The sequence below is a fragment of the Eriocheir sinensis genome, chromosome 53, assembly GCF_024679095.1.
Source record: "Eriocheir sinensis breed Jianghai 21 chromosome 53, ASM2467909v1, whole genome shotgun sequence".
NCBI classification, from domain to species: Eukaryota; Metazoa; Arthropoda; class Malacostraca; order Decapoda; family Varunidae; genus Eriocheir; species Eriocheir sinensis.
In genome coordinates, this window is record NC_066561.1 from 9952523 (window position 1) to 9970387 (window position 17865).

General features: G+C 40.7%; 1 protein-coding gene across 5 annotated transcripts in view; it reads left to right on the forward strand.

Annotated features, from left to right (window-relative positions):
• The window catches only part of LOC126983360 (protein tramtrack, beta isoform-like), a 76948-nt gene extending 61084 nt beyond the window's left edge, over window positions 1–15864 (forward strand). For 4 of the 5 annotated variants that reach the window (XM_050836089.1, XM_050836088.1, XM_050836091.1 and 1 more), the window contains exons 5-7: window positions 5021–5113; window positions 5656–5855; window positions 7402–15864. In XM_050836089.1, the coding sequence (XP_050692046.1) occupies window positions 5021–5113; window positions 5656–5855; window positions 7402–7840 (732 nt within the window). In that variant the 3' untranslated portion in view covers window positions 7841–15864. The remainder of the gene's footprint in view (window positions 1–5020; window positions 5114–5655; window positions 5856–7401) is intronic. The other variant, XR_007735809.1, reaches the window with a different exon arrangement.
• Window positions 15865–17865: the final 2001 nt, after the last annotated feature.

Below are 17865 nucleotides of genomic sequence, written 5' to 3' on the forward strand. Positions count from 1 at the left end.
TGCTTTAGGAGGAGAGAGGATGAAGAGGAGAGAAAAAGGAGAAAAATTAAAGAGCTTCATTTGTATATAGAAGATTATTTATGAGTGGATGGGAAGTTTTACGCACATTCGTTATTCGTATGGTAAAAAAATATGACTGTATAGGAGTTTATTTATGAGAGAAGTTATTATGAACATTTAATAAAACGTTCATCAAATCAACTTGAAGCTCGCCTTTCTTGCTCTTGGTGTTGCTGAAAATTATCCGTTACCAAAGCATCAATATTTTAATTTGTGCGATTTCGATAAATTATATAAACAGATGGGTTCGAATCCCATTTTATTTACATATATAGATTATACTTATATGATTTTATTCGTCAGTTTGATGTTTAGAATCTGACTTTTAACCCGGTAGCTGCGGGGATCATGTTTCTTAAAGCCCCCTCTAAGCGAATTAATGAGAAAAAATCATCACTCACGCAAACCATTTTATAATATATATCAACGCATTTGTGACCAGTTTATTCATCCTCTCTTTTGGGGGTTTATATATCAAGGTAAAAGTTTGACCCATTGCTGGTACACGGTAAAGCCACAAATTTGGCCCGTCGCTGCTACCGGGTTAAGATGGAGTGGTCTTGAATTTCAGTGACAAAAGACTGGAGCGTTTTCACATCTTTGAGACGAGATCAAAACCAAACCTTGTTGCAAAATTATCAGAACAGATTATTTCCCAAGTTTATTCTCCCTTCATTGAGTTATGTAGTTAGGTCTAAGAAGAAGAAATTAATATATACATTGCTACTGACCGACTCTTAAAAGTGACGTAGTTTTGCTTGAGGATTATGAAAGGAAAACTAGAGTGCCTGTTGTTCATTCATGGCATCGTTTGAATACATGAAAACATACATCACCATTACAAACCCCATTCATTCCCTATCAAAATAAGCGTATGGGCCCTGAGGGGAGTGTATGGAGTCTAAATACTTTTGAATAGATAAAATACGAAGTTGAAATCCATTTATTCGAGTCCCGGAAAAGTCAGTTAAGAGTGAAAAAGATGAAACAGTATGACTCTACCTGATGAGTGAGGTTAGAAGCTCGTTTTGAAGATATTCCGAGTGCTTGAAGCTTGTCTATACTTGTGTAAAAGTCGATATGATGCAAAATTTAACCCCTAGAAATATTATATGTTTGATTGAGGAATAAATCAGCCTCTAGAAAAGTCAGTCGTATGTAAAAGTTACCCCCGAAAGCTACAGTGCGTTCAATCAAGGGATATATTTAACCCGTCCGCTGCAATAAGTACAGATTTCGCCTTCACTGGTAGCCTGGTAACATATACTCCCAGGTCTTTCTCTGCCTCTGTGGTGGATAGTGGAGTGTTTCCCATGTGGTTTTGGTATGCTGGATATCCCTTCCCAAGGTGCATGACCGTACATTTTTCTTCATTGAATTGTAGCAGCCACTTTTTGGTCCATTCCTGTAGCTTGGTGATGTCATCTTGTCGGAAATCCGCAGTCAAGGGGTTAAAAACTGATGAAGAATTTGGCTTTTACACGAGTATGCAGAGAAGGTTACTCAATTAAACAGCTGTGATTTCTGAGCCTTCCACGCGATTCTGAAGTTGTGTTTCGTTGTTATGTCCGTTCGTGCACTTGTGGAATGAAAAATTACCCTGTTTACTCCTTTTTTCAGATGGGATAATCATATTTTTTGGTACTTTTGTAGTAGGTTATATATAATGCTTTTCTAATAAAGATTAATGACTATGATAACCAGGATTTTAATTTTATTCCCTACGCTTCAGGGGATCAGATGTTACTGAGTGTGAGCTAAACTGATTCATATGTGTCTCCCTGATCCAATTGCCTCCCTTACTTAAGTGTTTTGATCTGCTTCCTTCAGAGTTTGTGGAGATTTAGGGTCGTATTAAAAGACACATCGCCCCCTTAGAACACATAACTGAAGAGGCTTTCGTAGGAGTTGTGAGCATTTCCAGGGGTAGTTTTATGACCCTGGTGGTAGTCTGACCCTTCTTCTGTACCCTGAGCCTAAAAAAGACTTATTAGAACCTGATTGATCCCCCCTTTGACCTTTAGAAACAGCTGATGTGAGAATCGAAAGCCTTGTAATACCAGCCTTAATGTTTTTCTTTCTGTTTTCTCAAGGTGCCGGACAAAGGTAAATACACTTCCCGCTTTGCTCCCCACGTTTGCTTTCCATCCCAATGAATGATTTTTTTTAGCATAGTGTGTGTGTGTATTCCCTGACCTTACTTAACCTGCTAGATTGTCACTGTATATTTTTATTTTATCCACCATTAAGTTTGGCCTAAGTGCATTGCTAGGCATGGATGGAGAGTGTGTGTGTGTGTGTGATGCAGTTCTTCAATAACCTGGAGAATGGATGTTTAAAATAACTTATGTATATATGTAAGTTAGTGACAGCTGTAGAGGCACTGTTTATTGGCACTGCTGTGAGGCCTGGCTTCCTACACAACACTGACCTCACTCTACATACATCACAACCCGTCCTCTGTGATTGGCACGGATTTGGCTTTCACTGGTAGCCTGGTAACATATACTCCCAGGTCTTTCTCTGCCTCTGTGGTGGATAGTGGAGTGTTTCCCATGTGGTATTGGTGTGCTGGATATCCCCTCCCAAGGCACGGGACTTTACATATTTCTTCATTGGATTGTAGCAGCCACTTTTTGGTCCATTCCTGTAGCTTGGTGATGTCTTCTGGTAGGAAATCCACAGTCAAGGGGCTAACATGTCTTACCTATGGCAGGGCACTTCAAAGGACATTAGCTTAGTGAATAGATGGTTAAAGTGAATATACAATAATTATAATCCATTCCAGTACCCTATAAAACTAAAACAGCTTAGATATCATTACTTTCTTGATATTTTCCTGCCACAAGGGATAAATTCTTCTTCTTCTTCTTCTTCTTCTTCTTCTTCTTCTTCCCCAACACATGATAATGGATTGGTAATGATTTCAGTCTTAATGATACATAAGCCAGATAGGTTTTAAGTAGAGAAACAAAACTTTTTCCATTGATTGAGTGTTACTTTTGACACTCGCTGGAATGGATAGTATCGTGAGCTCAGTAACCCACTAAACACACACACACACACACACACACACACACACACACACAAGTACTTCTTTTGTGTTAGTACATGTGTGTGGATTCAGTTTCATAGTTTTTTCCTAAGCCAACTCAGCTCAATTTAACAATCTCTCTTATCCAAATCATTAGAGTAGAGAAGGTCACAGGATAATAGGTGAAGCTAATATCCATATGCTATCCATTTGCCAACACTTGAAAACACTCACATTTTTTTCCTAATCCATCTCATCTCAATCTAACACTCTCTCTTATCCAGACCATTAGAGTAGAGAAGGGCATAGGATAACACATGATAAGGAGTCGGATGTGGAGAGGTCTGAAGCCAATATCCACATGCTATCCATCCACCACCACTTGAAAACACACACTTTCTACCCATCGCACACACTTACAAAGCCTCGTAAAGTGCCCAGTGTGCCAGCCTCTCAGGACGTGCCAGTGTGATGTTGCATTGTGCCCTGGAAGTCTGTTATAGTCTTCCAAATATGTCGAGGCCGTCTAGCGTAGGCTCCCGCAGGTCCTTTCCTCCCCTCTGCTCTGCCACAGTCCCAACACCTATCTCTTGCTCTCATATGTAAGCTATAGGTAACATATGAGAGGAAGAAATAGGTGTTGGGACTGTGTGGCAAAGCAGAGGGGAGGATAGGACCCGCGGGAGCCTGCGCCAGACTGGCCGAGACATATTTGGAAGACTTATTAGTTTAGCTTAGCGGAGGATGATGAAGAACACAGTTTGAAGATGACAGATTTTCAGCATGTGAGTTTTTTGGCATGTAATGAAAAATAGGTTTGTTCAGGGAAGAATAAGTTGTGTGTAATGTTATTTATGTATATTTGATTATTTATTTTTAGTGTTATTTTTTATTTTATACCCCCCTTGCATGCTCCTACCTTGAGATAACGTGACAATCTTCAAGGAGGGAGATGTATAATATATTGCTTTACTTTGATGGTATAATTACATGACATCCTACCAATTATGTTTACCAGATTTTTTTTTTCGCATACCCAGACACACCTATTGCCTCAGTGTTTGCCTGGGCGGTGTGACGAGACCTTGCATTTGTGTTTCGTATGTGTTTGTGTTTGCATCTCCGTGTGTGTTTCTGCTTCCTTAGTGTTGCATGCCGCCCCGAGTCTGGGTTTAACAGCCGTAGATTTGCTCCTCACCTCCTCAGCTTCTCTGTCTCCTAATTTTATTGTTAACCAGCACTTGGTATGCCCAGTTTTTATTTTGTATAGTTATGGTAATGCTAAGCTGTATAGTTGATATTATTGGCATTTTTATTACTACTGTGATGATTCGTACGGTAAAAGTCTGTTAATCCGAAATTTCCATGGTCTGAAAATCCCAGTGTAGTCTGAATTTGTGAAACCAGGAAGATAGAAGCTGAAAAAAATGCATATGTCTGAATTTTTGAAAGCTATTAAAAGTAAAAAAAAATATCTAATCATAATTCTAGTGTTGTTTGGACTAACGGACTCTTACCGCACTCAACTCATAAATCAAAGTAACGTAACATGATTCATAAAAAAATAAAGTTCAGATACTCACCACTTGAAACCAGATCTTGATATTTGCAAGGCTATAAAAAGACTTGTTGCATAGTTCATTAAATATATTTCTTAACGTAATTACAGCCATGAACATGAAATCACAATCATAAAAATCATAATCAAAAAATAAAGTTCAGATACTCACCACTTGAAAATAGATCTTGATATTTGCAAGGCTATAAAAAGTTGCATAGTTCATTAAAAATATTTCTTAACGTAATTACTGTCAAGAACAAGATACCATAACCTTGAACATACATTTATCCCATGCTGAAGGACTTAGGTAGAAAACACAAAACACTGTAAATATTCAAGTGACTAATGTACTGCTTTGACCTCAGGATGAAGACGACGATGATGAAGAAGGACCCCTGACTGTGGCCGCCCCGCTGAGCAGCCCCAATGGACCTCCCCTTCTCACACCGATCTCACAGGTAAGCAAGCGTCTTCCATCTCTATTTCCTCCTGGACAGCAGTGTAGTATTGTATGTATCTATCTATAAAGGGCATAAACTATAGCTGTGTGTCACATTGGAGTTCATCTCACATCTTTGTTAGTGATATTTAAGACTTAGATTGACTTCTGCATTTGCTACTTTTCATTTAACCCGTCCGCTGCGATTGGCACGGATTTGGCTTTCACTGGTAGCCTGGTAACTTATACTCCCATGTCTTTCTCTGTCTCTCTGGTGGATAGTGGAGTGTTTCCCATGTGGTATTGGTATGCAGGATATCCCCTCCCAAGGTGCAGGACTTTACATTTTTCATCATTGAATTGTAGCAGCCACTTTTTGTTCCATTCCTGTAGCTTGGTGATGTCTTCTTGTAGGAAATCCGAAATCTGAGTAGCGGGCTTTTTTTTTTCCATTATTGTTTCCTTTTTTTTTGCCCTTGAACTGTCTCCTTTGCTGTAAAAAAAAAAAAAAAAAAAAAAGTCAAGGGGTTAAGCACCACACTCACCTCGCTCCCTCCCCAGGCTCGTCAATGCCAGCTGTGTCTGGTGACGCTCGCCAACGCCAACCTGCTGCGCCGCCACGTCGAGGACCACCACTTCCACATCCGCAAGTATGACTGCGCCCACTGCGGCAAGAAGTTCAAGCGGAAGGAGCACAAGGAGCGACACGAAAGGATCCACACCGGGGAGAAGCCGTTCGCCTGCTACATCTGCAACGCAAGGTGGGTGGAGGGGGGAGTTGTCACTTTTTATTATTTCTTTATTTTTTCCTTACATTGACGCTTCCTTACATTGACGCTTAGAAGGTGGCAGTATTTGAAGAGTAGCTCCCACCAAAATGACAACAAATATAAGAATTTTTCCATTGTTCTCTTTCCATGTCATGCTTGTAGGTCATGTGTTTATCAGTGAGGTTCTTGTCTATCTCTAAACTATCTGTGGCAACAAACAAGTTCTCCTTTTAGTATGATTACATTTCGTAGGCTCTGGTCTGTTACTTTCTGTTTTGTTGCTGTTCATTTTTAACTGTACTATTTCCTAAGTTTTTATCTTGTTTATTATTTCTTGTTTAGCATTTTTTGTGGGTACTTTCATTGTCTTGAAGCTGGTTTAACCCAGTAGCAGCGGGGATCATGTTTCTTAATGGTCCCTCCAAGCGAGAAAAATAAGAAAAAAATCACCCCTCACACAAACCACTTCATATGTATCATCTATTTTGGGGGGTTTATATCATGGCACAAATTTGGCTCGTCGCTGCTACACGGTAAAGCCACAAATTAGGTCCGTCGCTGCTATTGGGTTAAATACTGTAGAGATTAGTATTATAATGCACAGTAACATAGTATACAGTAGTTTGAATAGTCTAGATACTTTAGTGGTTAGTGCAGTAAGGTCAGTAGTGGGTTAGAGCATTGAGCTATGGAAGGCCAAGCTGATTCAAGCCCCATTTCCATTGTATGATATCAAGAAGGGTGTCTGGTCTTGAACCCCAAGTCATATACCCAAATCAGCAATCCTATATCAGTAAGGGTGTAGGAGCAGACTGCAACCATCATATCCTTCATCTTGCATTCAGCTTAATTCAAGAGGAGGGTATCAGGACGCCTCTCCTCCCGAAATTGACCTCTCTTTCGGCCACCTCTTTGGATTCTTTTTTAGGAGCAACAAGTAGTGGGCTTTTTTTTATTATTGTTTCCTTTTTTTGTGCCCTTGAGCTGTCTCCTTTGTTGTAAAAAAAAAATACAGAACAGAACTAATAATAATAACTCCTCCATGCCTTGCTGTGGTGTGTTGGAGAGGTAGAGGGAGGAAGAAATAGGTGTTTGCCTTTTAGCAAACATCAGTTCATCCAATCCTCATATCAGGGAAAAAAATGTTGCAAGTATAAAAATGGATTATTGTCAAACTTAGAAGTGATAAACATTTTACATTTTGACAATACAGTCGTCCCTCAAATAGTACGGTTTCCAATAGTTTGATTTCGGTTTTATGTGGATTTTCATAGAGGATTTTTATAGGGTTTTTAAATTTCCCGACAAGCAGGAAATTTAAAAATCCTTAAAAGATCTTCTATGACAATCCGTTTAAAACCGAAACCGCACTATTGGAAACCCTACTATTTGAGGGATGACTGTAGTAAAATTTCCAGAGTATTTCTTTATTTTTCCTGACGTGAGATGTGTTGAAATAGTGTTTGGAAACAGGCGAACACACCCTATACCCCTGAAGCTGAAGGGAGCGGACTACTATAAGCCCCTCCCCCCTCAGGTTCACTCAGAAGGAGCACCTCAAGGGCCACATAGAGAATGTTCACCACAAGCACGGAGAGAAGGGCCTCGAGGGCATGGGCGACCTCGACGACCGGGACGACAAGGACGAAGATGACCCTGACCTCCCCACCTCCTCCGCTTCCTCCCCTCCTCCCAGCGTTCCCTCGTCCTCCTCCCCTTCCCTTGCCCCTGTGTCCTCCCTCATCTCCCTGGCCTCCTCTGCCTCCCCGCTAGCCTCCATCCTGCCCTCCTCCACCCTCCTGGCCAACACCGCAGCTGTCACCTCCCTCACCCCCTCCTCGGCCTCCTCCCCGGCCCTCATCCCCGCCAATGATCTCAACATGAACCAGTTTACGGCCCTCTACGCACCAGTCACCCGCAAGACAGTGAATTCTCCCAATAAGCACATGCAGACCATCACCATTAATTTTAACTGATCAGTGCCAAGAAGCGAGTATTATGCCATCATCATTGTGTTTGTGTCCATTTTTTTGTACTATGTTCATTTGTGTTGTCCCTCAGTTCTTACGTCCGAATCATCCAGAATTCACTGCCATATTAAGTGGTGATGGCTGTTGGTGTGTTTGGCCATTGCTCTCATCCATGTGTTTTTTTATGTAAGAGTAGCTTGTTTTTTTTTGTAATTTCCTTCATCAGTCTGTCGCCAGAAGGTAGATAGAGTAAGAGATTAGTTAAGGCGCATCACTGACTACTGGCGCAGCCTTGTATTGTGCTGTGTGCGGCGTGTAGGGCTGCTCTCCTTGTTCCTTAGTTTGCTACTGAGTTACCATGAAATCACCAAAAAATTAGCTTCCTGTAGGTGATGTAGTTAGCATAATAATACGTAGATGCAGGACTGAAATAAGACTAAGGCTCGCTAGGACTTCCCAGTACTATTTCCACTAAGGCTACTCCCTCACGAAGGTCAGTTGTGGCGCCTCGTCCTCCAGCCGGCGCCACTGCTTCTCATCCCTCCAGCACTGCGTGAACCTGAAGCCTTTCCTTGTCTTACTAAATGTAGCGTTAAGGTGTTAGATTAGGGCCGTTAATGTAGATGTAGAGACATGTACTTTAAGAAGGGTACCTGGACAAAAGACACTGCTGTGCTGGCTAGCCTCTCGGCAGCCCACCGCCGCCCCTGCAGCCTAAGACAGAAGGGGCCGGGGGTGGGCCGCCAGAGGGGGCCATCTGTGATACATCTCATGTTTTCATCATTAACGAAACGAAAGTTGTTTGTTCCACGCTGTTTGGTGTTGATTGTAATGCTATCTGAAGTTGTGGTTTAAAATGTTGTTGGTTGATGGCAAGTTTATAGTTTCAGAGTAGATTTTTTATGGATTTGAATCTGCTAGAATCCGGTCTTGTGGTCAGGGCCCTGCTGCTGGTTCCCCGCGTACCAGAGTCGAGACAGACGAGCAACACAAACAGCCGCGTTATGAAGAGTAGGTGACATTAGCTGCTGTTAGTCCCGTGTGTAGCGCCGATGTGCCGCCCTGATGAGGCTTCTCAGAGGGGTCTTGGTCTTCACTCTACTGGTGCCTTCCGCTTCCAGCTTTCCCGGGCATTTACCGTAACTTTGCTCACGTGTCTCACTGTCCATAGTGCATCGTAGTCTTATGTTTAATATCTCCTTGTTACCCAAAGTCCTCGATACGTGCTGTTGGTGCATTTCCAGAAAACACCTCGGATGAAGCAAGACAAACAGAACTCGCTTTCAATGTCTGCGAGTGATGAGGAAAATTAAACTGTTTAGAAGTGCCTTGAAACCCATCACCTCAACTCTTATTCTTTGCATTTTTCTACTTCCTCAGGCCCAGTGGGGTTACCTCCTGCATTGAATAACATGGTAATCATATTCCTGATTTCTCAAGGACAATTTTCACTGTCCATGATATTTTGAATTGTGCATAGAGTAAGTAGTTCATGTTCTCCACTCTTAAGGTAGGAAAGCACACTGATGGTTGGGAATTGAGGAAGCACACTTTTATAATCTTGCTTCTCAGTGATTTAAGCCCAGAAACCAACCTGTATCAAGATCACAAGATTTGAAGGTGTGGCTTGAGGGATGTGTGATGCGGGGCAGTCATCCTAAACATGGCATTAGTGTTGGTGCTAAAGACAGAGGTGTTGGCAGCGGACGACTCAACGTTGTGCCGCTGTGCTTAAAAAATCAAATCAGTTAAAGACAAGATAGGCTGTGAGGAAATGCTGAAAGGTTTCCTGCATCAAGATCATGAGCTGCCCAGAGAGCATTTAGATATAGATATTCAGGCTGAGAAAATGTATGCAGCCTAGCAGCTAGTGTGTGACCCCATCCTTACCTTACCTAGTAGTTGAAAAATGCTAAAGACATGAGATTCTTGTGTCCGTTTACATTAATAAAGCCTCACCAATAAGACTTCAGGCTATTGCAACTACTACTACTACTACTGCTATGAATTCCTGGCTAAATGATATCAGGGCAAGTTTTATGAATTTCTATCTTTAAAAAAAAATGATCAGGTCTTTCTCAGCCCAATTCAGTGTATCCTAAGGAGTGTTGGTAATGATAAATAAAAGTCTTGCTCTCTTATCTGCGGCAGCGGGACCACGGGACAGCACTTCTAAGAGGACTTTTGGTATTTCGCCGCTCAACGTTTTTTCACTGGTGCTTGATTTTCTTCCTCATTGTATTGTATTCCAGTCGTGACAACATGATCTCATAATATGTTTTGCGTCGCCCTCCACCACAGTGTTGCCAGACAGAGAGGGCGGCCAGACGTCACCAGGATAGCCGTGACTGCTGCTGTTGCCCCACTAACAGTCTGTGAAGGGGAAGTTGAACATCTCTCAGCATTTAGATTATAAAGACATATCAGTTTGGCGAGGATCTTGAGAGGTATGATCACTTGGAGACCTGATATTATGTCTGTTTTCTCATGTATAATTGTTGTTTTCAAATGATGCCTCCCCAATCAGGTCCAACAACAGTAAACTCATATTGGGGTACAAGCTGAGAGTGGCCAGTCTGGAAGCTGTAGGTGGGCAGATAAGAAGTGGGATCTGCCAGTGGAGTAAGTTGTAGCCATATACTATTATAAGCGAGAGAGTGAGAGGACAGGAGTGTCTCAGAGGGGAGTGTGTGAACAGATCCAAGAGACAATTTCTCTGTCATGGTTACCTCAGCAAGGGAGTTTCAAAGGACAGAATAGATTAAATGGTTATTGTTATGATCTGTTTATCACTACTTGACTCTGTGCTTGGTGGGCTGGACCTCAGTAACAGCAGCTCATGGGACAAGCAAGTGATTGTGTGTGTGTATGTGTGTGTGTGTGAGTCTGTTTACCATTAATTCTAGGCTTGACAATTTAATAATCTTGGCTTGTATGTTTCCCTCACTCAGCCTGGTGGTGGTTGCTTAGCTTGCTTGGCCCAGGATAAAGTTTTGGCATTAATTACAATTGATGCATCAGTGTAAGAACCGAAGAATCAGTCAGGTGATGGACACTCGGAAGAGATGAGCTCAGTTCGCCTCTGCTGTAGAAACTAATCCTGTAACATGATATTTTTCTTCATGGGTTTGCTGTATGTGGGCATTTTCTTATCTAATTTTCAGCCCTCAGCCTCCATGCGCCTGACATTTGCACTCACACGAGGAAGCTACTCCTGTGTGTTGATATATGAAGTCTTCCTTGAGTGTTAAGGTTTCTTTGTGAGTACGTCTATAGCTTTTCCTGGTCTTTCTCAATCTCTAGACAGCGCCAGATGTTTATGTTGCTTGAAATATTATTAATTCAGCAATCTATCCAGGCAGTTGGGTCTAAGCAGTGCTATTTCAAGTTCTTATGTTCCACTCCTCCTCTACAGATACATTTACTGTGTACGTTGTGGGTGATGGTATGAATGTTAAGCCTACATTAACTTGTTTCTGTTTTTACATTAACTTATCCCAATTGAATTTTACTTGTACTTATTTCTGTTAATTCTACATGTACTTATTTCTGTTAGGTCTGCATGTACTTAAGCTGGGCTGGGATGGTGGTGTGTTGCTGCCTTCCTGGATGTGTTTGTGATGACTTGTTATTGTTGCCAAGGTCACAAGTGGTTACCTTCTTTGTTATGCACGGAAGTTTACTAAGCACATCATTGTCTTTTCTGCTTGCTCTTTTCAGTGGTCAGTAGACAAAGACTAACAATTTGTACAAAAGAATTTAGAATGGTATGCCTGTGTTACTAATATTGTTGATGCCAAGGGAACAAGCACATAAGATGATCATTGAGTATTCTTTAGTCTTTTGCTGTTCTCCTGTAGATCTCCGTCTTTCCTGGGCTTAATGTGATAGCTTTTAATGCACGATATTTGATCATTGATTCTCATAAAAATCAAAGTGATGTATTTCCTGGCATACAAGGCATACTTTTTTTTCTGAAGTTTCTGGATTTGCTTTCTACATTCCATACTCAAAATAAGCCAAGATTAGGGTTAAGATTGATAAGTGCTGTGATTCATTTTACCCGAACATTCCTGCCAACACAAGATGCATCATTCACTAGGAAACACGGCGCACGACAAGCATGATCAACAGACTGAGGCCGTGTGATTGAAATGGTGATATCTTGTAGCTGTTACTGATAGGATAAATTCAAGTTGTTATTGGATTTTTTATTATTCATTGAAGTTTCTTTTAATATTTATCACTGAAATTTTCCATCTGTTTGCTGTTACTACTAAAGTTTTCCCTGTTAGTTGATTAAGTGTCCCCTTGAGCGAGGCCAGAAGATCCACCTGCCGACCTGCTGTCCTCACCTCTCTCCTCTTAAGTTAGCTGTAAGGTGCAGTGTTCTCTTCCTCATGACTTCACTTGTGCTCAGCTTATTTTCTCTATACATATATATCTGAGCACAGCAACAGTTGCCAATAATTTGTAGTATTGAACGTTTTTTAAATATATGTGCAAGTATGTTTGTGTGAGCGAGTGTGTGTAATGTGAAAATTACAGGGAATGTTTTTTATTATGTTTTGTTAAACTTGGATGTTTCTATTGAATTTTTTGTTATGATTATGATAGTTTTGTGTTTATGTCCATAAAAGAAGATTCCCTCGGCACAGTGTTAGAAGAAAATTGTTAACTATAATTCTAAGTTGAAATATTTATAACCTAAAGTATCAAAAGAATGTAGTTTGAAGTTTTAGCATAATGGTTTATGCTCCAATAACTCATTCAGTTCATGATGTAACTGCTTAACACAACAGAGCTTCCATCGCCACCTCATTCTACAGACTTACCATTGCTGCTGCACAACACAGTGGAGGGGGACGGGTGGCCCACTGTGAAAAGGATACCAATTCTCCCTATGATAGATCCCCCATGATTAATCCCAGGGTCTATATAAGCAAGTCAAGGGAGGGGTGGGAGGCTCCCTCGTGATACCTTGATACTGGAAGGGGCCCCAAATGTCTAGCTAAGCCTTCTTGGCCCCAAGTGTCTAGTTGAGCCCCTGACATCACAGAGGGCGACGCATGCCTCAGCCTTACACCGCTGCCTCAAGACAGAGCAGCGGGAGCCTCACAGATGCACTTTTCACTTTGTTTCAAGCAGTATTAAAACATGAGTGTGCAAGGCATGCATAACTTGTTGAATAGGAAGTAATATTAGTTGTGCTTCGTAATGAACTTTTCACTTCACTTAACAGAGTGAGGTGATGTGCACACCCTGTTAGAGTTCAAGAGTTAGTGATACTATAGTGGGTAAATTATAATTAGTAGTAATTAAGATTAAAGGTCCATTTCTTTATCGTAATTTAAATTTGGTGTCACTTAAAATTTTTAGTTTAGTTGTTGTTACTTTGCCTTGGAAGTTAACATTCCATTAGTGCTGATTATTTGTATCATGAGTTGTTGCATAAATTTATTAGGTTATGGCTTAAATTTATTAGGGTAATTTTGTAATAAGTTTGTTCAGTTTTCCAATAGTTGTTGAGATTTCCTTTCGGCCAGTTGGCGTGAAGGTGTTGGAGAAATTAATACTTATACTTTTCATTGTCATTATCGATTATGAAATTCTAAAAGCTTACTTGAGGAATTAGGAGTTATCAAAGTAACATTTTACAAGTGGTAATGGATAATTTTGTAAGACTTAATTTAAAAGATTAGTTTAGGTACAACGTTAATGAATAGGAAAAAAGAAAAAAAAACACTTGTGGATAGAAAAATAAAACCATGAACTTAGATGGGCTCTGGGAGGGTAAAGTAGTAGAAGAAGTATACATGCCATCGCTACATGCATCCATACATCCATACATCCATCCCTACGAAACATACATAGCCCCTCACATACCAGGGTTCCATATCAGTGTCAGTGTGTACGAGAGTCCCATCGAATGCCAGTGTGAGGCTGTTCCGTGCCAGTATGCTTCCACTAGTGCCAGAGTGAAGCCTGAGGTGCCACAATGGGCTTCACCTGTGCAAGATTCTCAACAGTCATAGTAACCCTTTCTTTAATGTTATGAACTAAGCTGCTTGGTGTGAGCTGAGAAATTAAATGCTGCCTTGTGTGTTCTGAGAGTTGTGAGTTTGAGTGGTTTTGTAATTGTGTGATTGTGGATAAAGTACTTTTCTCTTGCCTTCCGATACATGTCATGGGGTAAATTGATATAACAGCCGTCTGGATATATACTCCATGCCATAGTATTAGTTTATTTGGTTAATATCCTTTTTTTCCTCATTGTGAATCTATCAGTTAACCCGTCTGCTGCAATTGGCACGGATTTCGCCTTCACTGGTAGCCTGGTAACATATGCTCCCAGGTCTTTCTCTGCCTCTGTGGTGGATAGTAGAGTGTTTCCCATGTGGTATTGGTGTGCTGGATATCCCCTCCCAAGGCACAGGACTGTACATTTTTCTTCATTGAATTGTAGCAACCACTTCTTGTTCCACTCCTGTAGCTTGGTGACATATACTCCCAGGTCTTTCTCTGCCTCTGTGGTGGATAGTAGAGTGTTTCCCATGTGGTATTGGTATGCTGGATTTCCCCTCCCAAGGTGCATGACTTTACATTTTTCTTCATTGAATTGTAGCAGCCACTTTTTGTTCCACTCCTGTAGCTTGGTGAGGTCTTCTTGTAGGAAATCCGCAGTCAAGGGGTTAAAATCAGATACAGTAATTTTCTAGCCCTCTCACAGGCATGGGGTTCAATTGGTGGTGCTGAGGGGCTGCAAGGCACTAATGTACATAGGATCATGTAGATAGAGATGTGTGCAAATTACAGAACTTGCAGGAGTGCTTAAACCTTACCTCCTCAAAAATGATCTCAGCTTCACTTTTTCAGTCACCACTTTTATAAAAAATTATGTGTATCTTTGGCACAACCTCAGCTCTCTCTATCACCAAGGAAACCACTCAAGGCTCCCCTAATTGAAAATCTTAGAGTGTCCACTGCTTCTTCCCTTTATCCACCTTAGATCATATTACCTTATTTACAGTGGCATGGGTTGAGCTCTGCATATGAGGGAGCCGTGGGGGGGCCTCTGGTTATCTGTGGGGAAGCCAAGTGCCTTAACACAATTATACTATTTGTCAACCCTTCAAGATATTCTAAAGCAGAGTTTTGAGCATATGGCCCCAGTTCACCCAGCTGTTCATCCTCTCTTTCGGGCTGGTCAATACATTGGTACCTGGGGACATCTGGGGAAGGTAAACTGTGGTATTCAAGATGTCACACTTGTCCAAGCTTAAGGGTCAGTGAGGCAGATGGGCACCAAGGCCTCATGGAGCTTATTATATGCCCCAAACATTACCTTTACTTTACTGCCTTCTCCCAGCCTAGACCTGTGATTGGGGAATATTTGGAGGAGAATGAGTGTGACTGTTGGTGACTGGATGGGAGGTGAAAGTGCACAGTTATGTTTCTCAGCTCAGAGTAAGCAGATTGTAGTGGTGTTTGGAGAAGATGAGAACTCTTAAATCCATCGTCAAACATATATGAAGTTGTATTGGTCAGTTAGTAAGCATCTATAGTCTTTTCCTTAAATTATTATTATTACTACAAGCATCTCAAAAATCATAATTTACTAGTCCAACTTTGTTCCTTATTTTGTAACTACTACATACATAATTAACATGCTACACCAACGTCTATTTTGTGTGCTTCCATGTTATTCCCGTGAACTGGTTGTGAGTAGACGTGAAGCAAGTGTTGTAGGCTATAACTATTTTTAATAATATTATTCTTATCATTATTATTAATTATCATTATTACTATTTGTTCTTCATCTTCCTATAAGATTCTCAAGAAAAAACAAACATTCCAGTTACTGAAACATTCCATTAGACGTATATTTTTTCTAAGAAATTGTGATGTTTATATAAAAGAATGAATAATTGTTTTTACCTCTATTTTAGCTTTAAAGTCTAATATTATGTACTTCTTCTCGCTTGGTGTTGGGTTCTAAAAGCTTATTAAATGCTTAAAACTGCTCATGATACTGTGTTTTCTTTATGCATATATTATAACCCTCAACTCAAATAGACATACTACTAAGTGTTATTTAGTCTGGGCTTTTAAATATTATATAGACGTGTCCTTTGCCTGCTGAGTGGAGCAACACCTGGATCAGACTGGTGTGCCGCGGTGTTCTAGTACAGCCATGGCAGACAGGCTCAACGTTACTAGAACATTTACATCAACATTGGAAGCTGGAGGCACAAGACAGATACATAGAAATTCCTGGAAGAAGCCAATGCTGTGTCCTGCAGAGGGTACAGGTTGATGATGATGATGTTGGTGCGTTGAGTTCATGATATCTCGGCCTTAGACAGCAAAGCCCAATTTATTTTATTTTATTTTTATTTTTTACGTCTCTGCCTATTTCGCCGGTAGCCTTGCTTGAGGGGCCTTGATGGTATTCGGCCCCAGCCCGTCATGGCGCAGGCAAGTGTTTATAGTGGCGCCATCTTCTCTTTATTAGTGTTAAATCGTACATTTGAAGAGTCGTGTGAAGAAAAGGAGTGTGTTAATCTTAGAATGTGATAAGGGAGTAGGGAAGTAAAGAAAGGAAGAGTAGCCTATGGGATGATGAAGAGATGAGAGAAGAAATGTGAAGGGTGAGTTAGTCTTAATATATGATAATTAATAGTAGTATAAATAGTAGTAATAGTAGTAGTAGTAGTAGTAGTAGTAGTAGTAGTAGTAGTAGTAGTAGTAGTAGTAGAAATATTTTTGTTGCATCATCATTTATACTCCAAAAGTTCCTATTTAGTAACCCAAAAACATTACAATTTGTTATATATAGTTTACAACCGCTTTCTGGATCCTAGGCAACAAATTTTGTGTTATATTACATTTAGTTCAACAATGTTGTAAGTAAATTTTAATGTCTATTTTCATGTTTAATTCCCACGCCGGTATATATATATATGGTTTCATTATTTATATAGTAACCCGCTCATATCTCGCTCCCCGGCGTCACCCACGTTAATTAACCTTCAAAGGCTTCTATACTTATGCTTCCTTTATTGCTGTGAGGACGAAGCATGTTTTAAGTAAATTTTAATGTCTATTTTCATATTTAATTCCCAGGCCGGTAAATATGGTTTCTTTACATAGTAACCCGCTCATATCTCGCTCCCCGGCGTCACCTACGTTAATTAACCTTCAAACCGCCCGGAAAATAACTTAATCAAGGTGTGTCATTATCTAAACTAGCGTCTGGGGAAGCCATGATAAAGATTAGGAGATACGATAAGGCTGTGTTACGGTGCTGTGTGGCGTCTGAAGTGTTAAGGTGACGGGCGTGAAGGTACTATGGCCACGGAGACACGCTATTCTCTTTGCCTTTACGAGCTTGCAAGGGCCTCGAGCAGTGTTATTTGAGGGGAGACAGTGTTACATAAACTATCATGCTTGCAGTAAGGGTAATAAATACTGATCTCTGTACAGAATAAACAAATATACATAAGTACAAAGAAAGTTCAATAAAATCTTTTCTTGCATTCTCAGTCAGCAGCATAAATGTAGCGCAAGGGTTGTAGTCGCTAGCCATCGTCTGGACCCCAAAGTCTTGAGTGGTATTGTCTGCGTCCTCTGCCTCGTTCCCTTGACTTGCGTGGCACACCTCTATAGAATCTGACGAACAACACTCAGCTCGTGATAGCTATTTCCTAATGCCACAAAGCAGCAGTCGGGTTCGCACGAGTGTTTTTCATGTTGCAGAAACTTTGTTGATCTATCACTTTACTCTTAAAACTATACATGGAAATATTGCCAACACAACCTGTATGAAAGCCTTACCAAACAACATCTACCAATGCCTAAGCCAGATACTTACAACCTCTACCTGTGTCTTACCAAATACAATTTCTACCAATGCCTTATCAAATACCTACAAGCCTATGCCCACTTGTGGTTAATTCATTAGGTGTTAGATTTTTGCCTCTCTCTCTCTCTCTCTCTCTCTCTCTCTCTCTCTCTCTCTCTCTCTCTAT